The following is a 14,444-nucleotide window of genomic DNA, read 5'->3' as shown; positions in this document are numbered from 1 at the left end:
GGTTGAACATTAACCATTTCCTTTTGGTACAGTGACTCTGTGTATTCCTTCCATCTTCTCTTGATGCTTTCTCACCATTCAATAATTTGCCCAGAGAATCTTTCATTAATGAAAGCCGAGGCTTGAATTTTTTCTTCAGTTCCCCCAGCTTGAGAAATACTGAACCTGTTCTTCCTTTTTGGTTTTCTGATTCCAGATCTTTGAACATTTTGTTGTAACATTTGGCTTTATCTTCTCAAGCTGATCTTTGAAATTTTCTATTCAGCTCTTGGATCTCCTCACTTCTTCCATTTGCTTTAGCATCTCTACACTGGAGAACAAGTTTCAGTGTCTCTTCTGACATCCATTTTGACCTTTCAATGACTATTAGCAGTTTTAAAAAGTAGCTCAGATGACTGGATTTATATTCTAATGGAAATCAAATTAAACTTGCCAGGCCTATCTCCTTTAAGACTGCATCTATGTACTGGTGTTCTGTTTTATGTAGGACGCATGCGCTTGAAAACCTGAGTCTAAATAATAAAGTTTTTATGAATTGAAATTTATTTTCCAGTTGTCTGGCATTACTACTTCATAGTTGCTTCTTTGTTCATTTCTGTTTGACTCTTAAGACAGCCACTATAGAAGTATGCTTCCAAGTCTTATAGTAAAGATCAGTAATCAGAGTCCTTGGGAAGGAGAGTGGAATGGAACTAGGAACCACAGGGAGGAGGCGGGGTGACTGTTGTTACCTGGAGGGGATTCCAATTATGGAGGTGAAACAAAGTGTATGATCTGTTTTATGTAAAACTGATGATCTGCTCTGTAAACCTTCACTCAATTTATAATAAAAATTGAAAAAATAATAATAATGAAATATGAGTATACTGAGATCACTTTGCATTTAAAAGGGATGCAGAGAATTATTTTGTTAGAAAAGATTGTCAGACACATTATGTCTTTGTCATGTGACTAGTCATCATCTACTATATGCCATTTTGTTTTTTTTTTTAAACTTTATTTTCAAATAATTTATTCCTAGGATTCTGCTGTTCAGGATCCTAGGAATAAATTGTTCTTATTGTTCCGCTGAGTCCATTCCAACTCATAGTGTCCCTGTAGAGGGTTCTGAGGCTTTAAATCTTTGAGGGAGCAGAAAGCCTCATCTTTTTCCTACACAGTGGCTGGTGGGTTCAAACTGCAGACCTTGTGGTTCACAGTCCAGAGCTTATATATAGAGCTACCACCCTCCCAACAAGAATTACAGGAGTTGATTATAGGCGCAATATCTTCAAATATCAGTTGGGCTTTTGTATGTTTTATAGGATAAGCTCCTGGCATGTCACTGTAGTACAGGCACTGGACTGTGAACCATAAGGTCAGCAGTTCAAACCCACCAGCTACTCATCGGAAGCCCTATACAGAGTTGCCATGTGTCGGAATTGACTTAACGGCACTTAACAACAAACTGCAGACCTTGTTTTAATGGGGCACAGGCAGAATGAAAGAAAGTGACGTCCATTTGTTACAAATACCTTTGAGTAAATGATGTAAAAGGTCCTGCACTTTTATGCAGTAGACAAGAATTTGGAAAGAACTCTCTTGAATTTCAATCATTATTTGGTTTCTCATATAAAGTGTAGTCGATGAAGGCACATTCTCTACACTCAGAGATTCTCCCTCAGCTTCTCCTATAAAGGGCAATAATAACTCACTTATAAAGTGCCATCAAACAGGTGTAACATAGCCGACTTCCTGACACAGTATCCTGAATCTGACATTCTTGAAAGCCATGATTGAAATGATATTTCTGAGCAAAAATAGTGACCTACCAAACCTTACCTTCTCTCTCTAAGTCCTCTTTTCAAACTCTCTCTGGATTACACGACAGGTGATCACTACAGGATAATGTACTGGACCACAAGTTCAGTTTGAACCTAAGGTCAGTAGTTCAAACTCACCAGCTGCCTCTTGGAAACCCTACACAGGGTTGCCATGGATCACGGCAATTAACAACAACAACAACAAAGTGGGATCATATATTAGCAGCAACAGTTAAGAAACCTTTACAATAAACATTCATATAGGTTTTTGAAATTATGATGAACTCTTTTATGTAACTAAAGAAAGCATGTTCTTGTCTTGTGTTGTCAAGTTGGCCATCCCTCCACTTTACCAAACATTATGTAATGGATGTTTCCAGCTGATCATATTTTGAGTTATGACCCATCAGTAAATAAAGATCCCAAAAGCTTTGCTCCATCCCATCATTAAGGTCAATTTTACTTTGCGGAGGCATCTCTTTCCTTGTGGCATTTTAAGTGCTTTCCAACCTAAGGGGCTCATCTGCTGGCATTATATCAGACAGTGTTCTACTGATATTCCTAAGGTTTTCAGTGACTTACCATTCATAAGTGGTCCACTTCTCCTTCCTAATTTGTCTTAGTCTGGAAGTTCTGCTGAAATTTGTCCACTGCGAGTGACCCTGATCATATTTAAAATACCAGTGGCATAGCTTCCAGCATCACAGCACACAAGCCACCACAGTGAGGGAAACTGACAGATGAGTGGCAAAAAGGATTAAAGGTGTGCAAGTAATCAGTTTATTAATTACTTGGCTTTGAAAAAGCTAATATGTTCTTGTATTTTAATAAGAGTATCTTTGATGTTTGAAAAGTTTTTTTAGTGCTGAAATTTATAAGCAAGAAGATTCAGAAGTTAAAAAACTGTCCAGCCTCCCGATCCCTGCCCAGCATGTATGAAAGGGTTTCAAAAAGTTTGTGAAAAAAAAATTTAATTATCTTTTTTTAAAAGTTTTTATTGTGAATTGAATGATAGTTTACATGGGAGAACATCAGTTTTACACTCATCCCATTATATTTCGTTTCATTGCAATGATCACAATCCCCTTCATGCATCATCATTCAAAAGTATTTGCTTCTGTTCCCTCTGTGGGTTTTTTTTGTATGTACACCCAAAAAACTCAGGAATATATAATCATTTAAATAACCAAAGGGCATATTCTTCAAGCCTGCCTCCTGGCTGCCAGCACACAGCCTTTCTCTTTGCATAAGTCTAGAGTCCTCAGTTGCTCTCTCTCCATGCTATCACCTCTGGTGTCGCTGCTTCTCTGGATAGGGTCCCACATTCCACTCATGCTCTTCTTCCTTGATGGTCCTAGGGTCCTCTGTTCCTGGGATGTAAGATTAACTACTCCCCACTTTTTGTTACAGAACTTCTACTTTTACAGTTGTTGACCATCACAGTTTGTCGTAATAGCAATTACTCACTATTGAATCATAAAACTCGTGTCCCCATCTCCTTTCACCAGACCCCTCTAGACAAGATGAAAACTATTCATTGGGGATTCTACCTTCACCTGCACACTCTGAAATTACACTGCCTCTTAAAAATTTGAAAGCTAGTCACTTCGTGCCTCTCCTCACCCCCATTTTAGGTACCCAATGTCTAAGTTGCCTATCCTTATAAACCTTGTGTATAGGCTTGATCTTTGATGTGAAGATTCCTTCCCTTCAGTTGGCATTTTGATAAGTATTGCCATTTTTTTATTCTAAGGAGCATTCTGGTTGCACTTCTGCCAAGATAGATTTTGTTTGTTCTTCTAGCAGTCCATAGTATACTAAATATTCCTTGCCAACACCGTAATTAAAATGCATTAATTCTTCTTTGGTCTTTCTCCTTCACTGGGCAGCTTTTGCATGTTTGAGTCAGGTGCACCTTAGTCCACAAGGTAACATGTTTGGTTTTTTTTACACTTTACAGAGGTCTCTTTATAGCGAATTTGCTCAGTGAAATACATCGTTTGATTTCTTAGCTGCTGCTTCCAGGGTGTGTGATTGTAGACCCAAGTAAAGTTAAATCCTTGGCAACTTCAATATTTTCACTGTTTATCATATTACTTATTGGTCCAGTTATAAGGATTTTTGTTTTCTGTATGTTAAGATGTGATCCATACTAAGACTGTGGTCCTTAATCTTCATCAATACATGCTTCAAGTCCTCTTCACTTTCAGCATACAAAGTTGTATCATCTTCCAATCCTGATGGCACTTGATGTTGTTGTTAAGTGCTTTTGAGTAGGTTCCAACTCATAGAGATCCTGTATAAGGTGTCCAAGGAGCACTTGGTGAGTTTGAACCACCAACCTTACAGTTCAAACTGACCTTGCAATCCAGTGCATTATCCACACCAGGACTTACTCCTTCACACCCACTAAGATGGCACTGGCAGCAGCCCAGGCTCTGGAAATCTTAATTATCTTTAAATTCCATGTTCCCATGATCTTTATGAAGCTTCCTGTTATATTTACCGAGAGGGACATAGCATCACAGATAACTTCAGTGATCTTTTTCATAATTAGTCTCTGGATAAATAAATGTTGACTCTACTTCTTTTTATATCTGAAAAGAGTGCTATATTGCTATTTGAGTTCTGCCTGGTTTCTAGACATTATCCCCCACAAGATCTGTGAGATTCAAAAATTTTGAAAGTAAGGAATGAGAGATTTGCAGCAGTTACTTGGTAGTTTGAGGGACTAACCCTGCCTTGCCATATGTGAGAGTTTGTAGAAAATTGCATGATGTGTTTCATGAAAGACATAATTTGTTTTTTGAACTACAACAACAAAAAGTAGAAAACTGTTCATCTTTTCCTTGTACCTGTAGAAATCGCTCTTTTCATTCGTCAGGTAGCCTCCTAAGCTAAAACGTATCAGGAACTTGGAATCTGCTGCTGCGTTCTATGAATTTATAATTTTTTTCAATTATGTGTTTTTTATCTTATGGTTTCTAATTGTACAATTTTGTGGTTAAACCAGACAAAGTCACTTGAGAATGGCAGAAAACAAAGGGCGAAAATTATCATTTGTACACAGCCGTATTGGACTATTTATTGTCAACCTAGAGTGAACTAACTACCCCACTGGTGCCCAGTTTAATAAACTATAATGGAATATATGTCTCAGCTTCATCTGCATGCACATCTTTATAAGATACTCTGCAAATTGCAATGGAAGGAAGCCACAGATATCTTTTCTCATTAAAAAAAAAGGGGGGGGAAGTTTATGGGAAGAACTCACTTAGCAACACACAAAAGCAACATCTGTGCTTCAACTCTTGTTTAATAAGGCAAATGCTTTTCTTTTAACAGAGGAATTCAAGGGCTCCACAGTTGTTGAATTGATGAAGAAGGAAGGCACCACCCTCGGCTTGACAGTATCTGGAGGAATTGATAAGGATGGCAAGCCAAGAGTATCAAATCTACGGCAAGGAGGCATTGCTGCTAGGTAACTGTATCTCTGCAAAAGGTCGGAAAATGAATAGAGGGGGTAAGGGATTCAGAAATCAAAGCTTCATTAGGAAAGGCCATTAATAAATAAATGACAGCTGCCATGTGCCAGGCAGCACCTGTGGTTCAGAAGCTGGCCCACAGGTCTGCCCATGTGGCTTTTCCAGCAGATACTCAGTCACCACGGAGATGCTTTTTTCATCTTAGGGGCAGCCAAGCCTTCATAAGGTCAGAATTTCAAAATCACTGTTTGAACAGCAGAGAAGCAACAGTGGGGAATGAGACACTTGAATCATCAGCTGTGGAACCTAAGATTTTTATGGAGGAAAACTTCCCTAGAGGGAAATGGTTAACCTAGGAAGAGTGAGAGGCCAACTCCAAGTTTCAGAGTAAAAATGTTACTTTTCCCACATCTGCTTACTTTCCTGATTATGGGATTCTTCTGTTCATCCAGACAGAAAGGTGGTTTCCAAAGAATAGAGGCCTTAGAGCAGGATATCTCATTTTGTTCTTCTTCCCAAGAACTACAACTTGAACCAGTATTGCAAACAATAGAATGTCCTGGAATGAGCCAGGGGGAGGTGGGGAGGAAATGTCAGAAGAGAGGAAGATTGATTTATTATGGAATTCTCAAATCACCTTAGAAAGGGGGGTTGGAGAGATCAGGTTTCCTTAAGATTGAAGTTAAAGTGCCTTACTTAAGGCTTAGACCAATATTCTTGGCCACATAATCTGAAATTAAGTTTTAGAGTTCTTGCTTAATAAAATGTGTGTAAAGTGTGGTATCTGAGGAGTCCTGGTGTGGCGCTATAGGGTAAGCACTAGACAGCTAACCACAAGATTGGTGGTTCAAACCCACCATCCTCTTCTCAGAACCCCTATACAGGTTCGTCATGAGTTGGAATCAACTTGATGGCACTTAACAACAACCACAACCAAATGTGACTTGAAGTATTGACAACTTTGTGTAACCCATCTTTTCATACAATTTATAAGCGTAACCCAGTGGCATGCTCCATGATCTGAAGGTATTGTTTGTAAGAGAGGCTGACCGGAACATGATTACCTTGATCTGTTTTCTTCAGGCTTTTTAAGAGACTTCTTTTCACACTCAAAGCCTCCTTTATTTTATAACAGCTAATCTGTGATGTTAGGACTTTGTATGTCTACAGAGCTTCTTCACATGAAACCCTCGAAAAAAGTGGGAATGAGGAAAAAATGCCATTTTTAGTTAGGCTAACGGTATGATTGAAAGAGTACAGTGTTTCATGGCGCTTTTTAACAATCAAAGGGCCAACGGAGATGGAAGCAGAGATGATGACGTGGAGAGACAGAGCAGCTGAGGACTCTAGAATCATGGAGGGAGAGGGGCTGTATGCTGACAGATGAGGGGCAGGCTTGCAGGGTGTGCCCTTTGGTTGTTTGAATGATTGTATAAGCAAATACTGTTGAATGATGAAGCATACAGGGGATTGTAATCATTACAGTGAAATGAAATACAATAGGATGAGTGTAAAGCTGATGTCTGCCCATGTAAACTATCACTCAATTCACAATAAAAACTTTTAAAAAAATTAAAGGGCCAACAGGTTAGGGAAAATCTGACTGAACATCTGACAGCCCCAGATTCTGTTCTACAGTTGAACAGGCAGCAGGAGTAAGAAGGACCCACTCAACCTCTGCTCCACCTCAGCTGTATTGCACAATTACTCCTCAGGGACAGCCATAGCCTTGTTGTTGCTGGTATGTGCTGTCAAGTCAGTTCTGACTCATTGCAACCCAGGAGCGGCTGGTGGGTTTGAATCACGGAACTTGTGGTTTAAACAGACCTTGTGGTCCAGCACTTTATCGTACAGCGCCACACCAGGATAGGTTGTTGTTGTTAAGCGCTGTTGAGTCGCTTCCAACCCATAATGACCCTGTATAGGGTTTCCAAGGAGTGACTGGTGAGCTTGAACCACCGACCTTGCAGTTCAAATGGCTTTGCAGTCTGGCGCATTAACCCACAGTGCCACACCAGAATAGACTAGGAGACAGAAATTTCTCCTGCTTATTGAACTTCTAGGCTCACAAGCTCATTTATGAGAGGAAAATGGGAAATACCACCAGATGATGCTCTGGAGAGAATGGGTCCACTGAATAGACATTCTCTGTTTTGCAGAAGTGATCAGCTGGATGTAGGCGATTACATCAAAGCAGTGAATGGAATCAACCTGGCCAAATTCCGCCATGATGAGATCATCAGTTTGCTGAAGAACGTTGGGGAAAGAGTGGTTCTGGAAGTTGAGTATGAGCTGCCTCCAGTTTGTAAGTACTCACAACCCAGGAGTAGAATGACTGCATCATTTTTTTTTTTTTTTTCTAAAGCAATTGGCTGTTCCCTAGCCCCTCCTACCCACTCCTATTTTGCAATCACTGGCTCATATTATGAATGTCAAGATTCCTTGAGAGTTTCTTGATATTTAAAAATATCTGAATGGAGAAGTTTATAGCCTATTCAGGAAGAATTAAAAGTGATCTTAGAGGGGATGTGATCCATTAAGGAGATCTGTGAATTCTATATAATGTACAGTGTTAGGAGCTTGGACTGTGCACCAGTAAATGTCAGTAGGATTTTTGTGAGGACTCAATGTATAAACATGCAAAGACTTCAAAATCATGGACATGCACTTAGTGGAAAACAAATCATAGCAGCTATTATAATTTTTATTATACACCAGGCACTGTGTTTTCTCCAGCTTTAAGAGAGTTGGTTTGCTTTGTAATCACTGCCTCAAACCATTGCTAAAGAGTTCAGAGAAACCAAATATCTGGAGCCGATGTTCTCTCTGATTGTGCATTTTAGTATGAATATCAATAAAACACACTTCAAAAGGAACTCTTAGAATGGCTTTCAAAAGTAAGGACAATAAAGCAGTGTAAAAGCCAAAGAGCCATGGGTCTAAGAGGCCAAAGACAAGAGTGAGGTGTGTCTTCAATATGGCAGACAAGAGGTGTTCCTGACTGGAGAACTGCTGTGTCCTGAGTGGGTTTTGATCCTGAATTATAACCCTGTTCACTTCCCTAATAAACCCCATAATCATATATTGGGGGAGGGGGCGAGTAAAGATTTGCTGAGCATATGGACGACTTAGAGTTGGGTTGGGAGGTGTTCTGAAAAGACTTGAAAGAGATTATGCAGGCCAAGCAGGAGAAGGAACATTCCAGGCAGGGAGTCAAGAAAAGATCCCAGTACATGAGTTGAACTGCCAACAGGCTGGAGTTGCTGAAGTATAAAGGGAATGGCAGAGTGGGCCTTGAGAGGGGTGAGGCCAGAGGTAAACAGAAGCCAAATAAATGATTGAGGGAATTGTGGGCGATATTGGTGGGGCTTGGGTGCATCCAGGAGGCAGTAAGGAACCTTTAAAAGCTTTTAAACCAGATCTGAGGTTTTAAAAGATCTATTATAGGAGAAAAGCTAAGAGGATCTATACTGTTAAATTTTCCAAAAGAGAGGTGTCTTTGGTAAACATCACAGAGGTAAAGAGCAGTGGTTGAGTCTGAGAAATAGTAGGTGTTAATATGTGTCACACCTTGGTGATTAGACCAGCTTTTCCTTCTTCATGTAATAAAACCCCTGGGAAAAGAAAAATGTACCTAGATTTTAAAGATAAAAGTGCAAATGAAAGAAGAGAGAGGTCTGTTTCTCGTGGATTATCTCTACTTTTTGTATTATGTTTGGAGAAATTAATAAGATCTTTTAGGTCATGAGGTCAAAAAAATTAATAAGCCGCCCCTTAGTTAGCTCAGACAGAGCTGAAGCTGGCTGTCTGCTGCTGAGCCCCTGAGAAGAGCAAGGGCTGCTGGGAGCTAAGTGGCCCAAGGCTGAGAGGCTGGTAACTCTCAATAATCACAGCAATTTGGAGCTTAGAGTCCTGAAAGAACCCAAAGACAAGAGAGTGTGTGTGTGTGTGTGTGTGTGTGTGTGTATGATCTGATGAAGGCAAATGAAGTTTGACCTCAGGCAAACCACTTATCTTTTCTGAGGTTTAATTTTATATATAAAAAAAAGATTGGATGGTCTACATGAGTTTTAATTTATTTTTTTTACTGAAAAATTCTGTGATGTTTTGAGACTGTGTTTAGTGAGAGCTTTGCCAAATTGTATCTTATTTATGTATTGGAAGTTGGCCTAGAGCAATGCCTTCAAACATTTTATGGTTCTGTAATGCCTAAAATAATTTTGAAATGTTATAGACCCTCACCCATTGCTTACTTAACACCTAAATGGATTTGTCATAGTTTAAACACTTGGAAAGGGTGTAATTTCCAGCATGTTATTCATTTTATGTCTTTAAGTTCAAAACTTGGAGCTACAGATTTACATCATTTACTTTTGGGAAAATGTTTGTCATAATTGGCTTAGACAGTCTCACTGTTAAACCATCAGCTAAATCAGACTAATTTTCTATCAGGAGTCTTTTCTTAATTAAAATAAATATGCTAATGTATGTCCCTGTGACAGCCTTGCTAATTTCTACTTCTTAGATAGATGGTTGATAGAATGATGATGGTGTTGGCAGTGGCAGGAGGAAGAGAGAACACAAAACTTTGCCCTGAAATTGAATCTGACATGAAATAGGGTCCAGCCCCTTCACTATTCCTTGCTGAAGGTCTCCGCATTGTTTCCAAGTGACTCACATTCAGGCGTACTTGCATTCTCAAACTTCCTCTTGGTTTCATACCTCAGAGATTTTACACCCCAGGCCAATGCATCCCAGTAAGATTGCACCCAACTGGGTGAAAAGTGTGTCTTTGGTATAGTAGGAAAAAAAGAATTTCAGAAACACAAGTGGAAAAGGAGAACTGGCAGACCACAAACTCATTGTCAGATGCCTCAATTTCAAGAAGATTTATATATGGAACTTGGGACTCTTCAAAATTATTCCCAGAAAGTCCCCATAAATTCTTTAGGTATCACCAAGAAGCAAGTATCTCAGTTTTAAGACAACTAGTCCAGAGTACTTACCATCTTTGAAAAGGATTGGTTTCATCTTATGTTAATTGCTGCATTTTTTTTTTATAAACTAGGAAGTCCAGATTATATGAGCAAGGAGCCTACCTGACAAAAAAGACAAAGCACCTACTCTGTAGATATGAAAATAGGGCCAAGGCATCCTTGTTCATAGTGGATCACTTGTTGGGTTGTTAACCACAAGGTCAGTAATTTGAACCCAATAGCTGCCCGGTGGAGGAAAGATGAACTATTTGCTCCCATAAAGATTCATAGCCTAGGGTCCTAAAGGGTCAATATGACTCAGAACTGACTCAGTGATGGTGGATTTAGACTTGGGCCTTCCATATTGTAATGGCTAAGGGGATTATTAGTTTTGGAATCAGCTAGACCAGGATCTTCATTCTACTTGGCTGTGTACCATTGAGGGAAGCTCTTAACCTGTCTTTGAGCTTCAATTTCCTCACATGTACATTGGATTTTTTTTTTTTTAATCTATTTCATAGGGTTATGATGAGGAATAAATAAGTTGGAGTCCTGGAGTAGCACTGTGGGCTAATGTGTCAGACTGCAAAGTCGTTTGAATTGCAAGGTCAGTGGTTCAAGCTCACCAGCTGCTCCTTGGAAACCCTATACAGGGTCGCTATGGCTTGGAATCAACTTGACGGCACTTAACAACAACAACAATACCTAGCACATAGAAGACACTCAATAAATGTCAGCAAATAGAAGTTTTTATGTGACAATCATTATTGTGTTGTTATTTATCAAATACTTATTTTCTGGCTATATTCAAGCATTATGCCAAGTGCTGTAGAAATAGGGGAAATTGGCTAAGGCTTCTGTCCTCAGAGTTTACATTCCAGTTAGCAAAAGAAATGTAAATATCTAATTAGCAATCCAAGCTGAAAAATATAAATTCTATAACAGTCGCAAAATCAAAGGGAACCCAAGCTTGCATATCAAAGAAACAAGGAAGACTGACTAGGTTTTTGATAGTTTGAGAACAGACATGGAGCCATTCAAGAGACAGAAAATGTATGAGCAGGCTCAAGTAGGTAGGGCATATTTGGCCAAGTTTCAGCAGTGAGAATCATACTAAATGGCCTGTTTACTGAGTGTGAGGTATGTCTAAGCTGAAAGGATAGTTTAGGTTTTGGCTACAGAAGCAAGATGATGAAGGACACGTTATCACTTGGAAAGTATTGTAATCAGATGCACACATTGTTCTACCGCTGTGTCTCTAAGACCTACCACCCCCACAAGTCAACCTAAATAAAGCAAATGTGGCTGCCCTGCCAAACTCAAGAGCAAGTATAACTGGAATCCTGAGGCTGAAAGATGGAATACAATTGATACTGTTCAGATGAATCACCCAAAAATTGCGTATCACAAACCAGGCATGGGCATCATGAAGGAACAATAGCTGAACCCAATAGCTAAACTACAACAGCTGCAATTGTAAGTCATTCGTTTTGAGTAAATAACTTACGAGGACCTTGGATTTTATGCTCTTGGCAACAGGGAGTTGCTGATATCTGAGCTTTGTTTTCCTTTTCTTCTTTTCTTGTGGTAATGGGAGAGTAGAAGTATCTACATATGCCTTCCTTTCCTCTCTTACCAAGAGAAGAAAAAGATCATGTACTTTAATCAAATTTCTTCAAATAGAAATAAGAAAACATTTGGCTTGAACTCAGTTTTTTTCTCATTTAATTAAAACTGTACCTCAACACTTTCAGCTATTTGTATGTATTTGATTAGAATAAACTGAAACTCCCCAATAGCAAGAATATGACATTTGATTAAATCAGCAGTGTACCAGTTGGTGGCCTAATACAATTAACATGTTTTTAAATTTCTCAGCAACTATTTCTGCAAAGTAATTCACTCCTAAATTCAGTGGCTGAAAACAATGTTCATTCATTCATTCTCACTCATGTGTCTGTGTGTTGGCTCATCTGATCTGGGCTAGACACACTTGGATACCAGATTATCTGTGAGTCTCAGTTTGACTCAGGTATCCTCGTGGTTCATTCCGGGATCCAGTCTCAAGGAACGGCAGCTTCTCGGGGGATGTTCATCATACCATTGATAGAGGGAAAAGAAGCCAAAGCAAGTCACAGGGCCAAACTCAGCACAGTGAGATTGGAAAATACACAAATCCTGTTCTACAAGGTACGGAGTGAGGGCAGGGGCAGGAAGGATTATGTAATTTTGAAAATCCTAATCTATCAGTTATAGTAAAATAAGTATACAGGAGTATATGCATCTTCACATATAGAAATAGGAACAACAGGACAACTAAAATACCAAGGAGACGTCTTTGTGAGTTTTGAAATTGGTTTCTAGCTTGCTCTTGTATATATCAGTGTATATACTTGGGCCCATGAACACACATGTAAAATACACATGGCAACACAGTATGCCTGATATTGAGTGTGAAGACCCAGTTCTCAAAAACCAGCTGTGCAAATAAAAGTTATAAAAGCCAAATCTGTTTCGTCCATTATGTTACAATATAGTCTGCATTCACATTTTTTATGGAGATGTAAATGATATAGAGCAATGGTGTGGGTAATCTAAAGCTGAAAATAATCCAAAAATTCTTTAAATTGACTTTAGATGTGATTTTCACAGTTTGTGGTCAATAAGATTAGCTGAGACAGCTTTAAAATTATATATAGTACTCTGAGCTCCCAGAACACATATCCAGCCAGCAAGGACAGGTGGCCCAGAAATAGAATTTGGTCACATGTAATTGAAAGTTGATTTAATGATTAAATGAAATGATGTTTGTAAAGTCCCAGCACACAGGAGACACTAATTAATTGTTTCTCCCATATCCTTTACTCATTAATTGTTTCTCCCATATCCTTTCCTTTCCTTCTTTTCCAAGGCAATAAAACGATCATGTTTTTAATCAATTTCCTCAAGTGGCTTGTGGGTCATGGAAATAAGAAAACATTTGGTTCAAATCCAGTTTTTTTGCATTTAATTAAAACTGTACCTCAACGCATTCAGCTATTTGTATGTGCTGTTCCTAGTCGATTAGAATAAACTGAAATTCCCTGGATGGCAAGAATATGATATTTAATTAAATCAGCAGTGTACCAAAACATTTGTTCAGCTGTAGGTTTATAATGTTTTCAACAGATCCAAGTTCTTATTGCATTTTATATCCCAACCGGGTAATGTGCAATTTTCTGAATTTAAATATTTACTTTTCATAATCATGTTCATTCCTTTGAGTGTTCAGAATTCCTGACAATTGAAAATAATTGTAATTAATGCTTAATTAAAACCAGTTACTAGTTCTGTAAATGACCACCAAAAAAAATGTTCTTATAAAACACGCCTTTAAATTTTGTCTACAAATCTCTTTTTGATAGTTTTCTGTACTAAATCCTTAAGGTCCTATAATGTTAATATAAAAATGTGTTCTTGATAGTGAACACAGATTTAGATAATTTGACAAATTCAAAACAAGGACCAAAAGCCATCAATTTATATAATTTACAAGTTTTCCTGTCTCCATAAAGAAGTATCCATAATAATAAAATGCTAATCTGTGTAAATTTTACTTTTTAAAAATGCAGCAAGAGTGTACTCTATAATGAGAATCGCTCACCAGTTTCTTGAAACTAGTCTTTCAGAATATTTGAGTGGTTTTTACCGTAATACAATTTATACCCTTATATATATGTTTATGTAATTAGAGATTACAACCTGACCATGCAATTTCATTTTATAACATGAGAGCAATCATCAGGCAAACACAGTATGACCATGATGGCATCAGTAAAATTCAGTAAACATTTATTTTTCAGTGAATAGTAATATCCCTAAAAGGATTTGTTGTTGTTAAGTGCCATCAAGTTGATTCTGACCCATAGCAACCTTGTATAGGGTTTAAAGAGAAACTAGTAAGCTTGAACCACCAAGCTTGTAGTTCAAATGACTTTGCAGTCTGACGCATTAGCCCACAGCACCACACCAGATGTCCTTTTATCCTATAAGTCTTAGTTGTATTGTTGATGTCTTTAGTTGATAGTTATTTAGCATGTCAGGACTTCTCTTACTATAGTGGGTTGTGTCTTAGGCTGCTAACTTCAAGGTCAGCAGTTAGAAACCACCAGCTAGTCTGAGGGAGAAAGATGAGGCTTTTA

At 38.5% G+C, this 14,444-nt stretch overlaps 1 protein-coding gene across 2 annotated transcripts in view; it reads left to right on the top strand.

Annotated features, from left to right (window-relative positions):
• The window catches only part of GRIP1 (glutamate receptor interacting protein 1), a 383,565-nt gene that overhangs the window by 156,401 nt on the left and 212,720 nt on the right, over positions 1-14,444 (top strand). For both annotated transcript variants that reach the window (XM_006859529.1, XM_006859528.1), the window contains exons 3-4: positions 5,148-5,283; positions 7,447-7,592. In XM_006859529.1, the coding sequence (XP_006859591.1) occupies positions 5,148-5,283; positions 7,447-7,592 (282 nt within the window). The remainder of the gene's footprint in view (positions 1-5,147; positions 5,284-7,446; positions 7,593-14,444) is intronic.

This window comes from Chrysochloris asiatica, unplaced genomic scaffold, assembly GCF_000296735.1.
Source record: "Chrysochloris asiatica unplaced genomic scaffold, ChrAsi1.0 scaffold00033, whole genome shotgun sequence".
In the NCBI taxonomy this organism is placed as follows: Eukaryota; Metazoa; Chordata; class Mammalia; order Afrosoricida; family Chrysochloridae; genus Chrysochloris; species Chrysochloris asiatica.
Note: the sequence above shows the minus strand (reverse complement) of the source record. Positions and strands in the feature narration are given on the sequence as shown.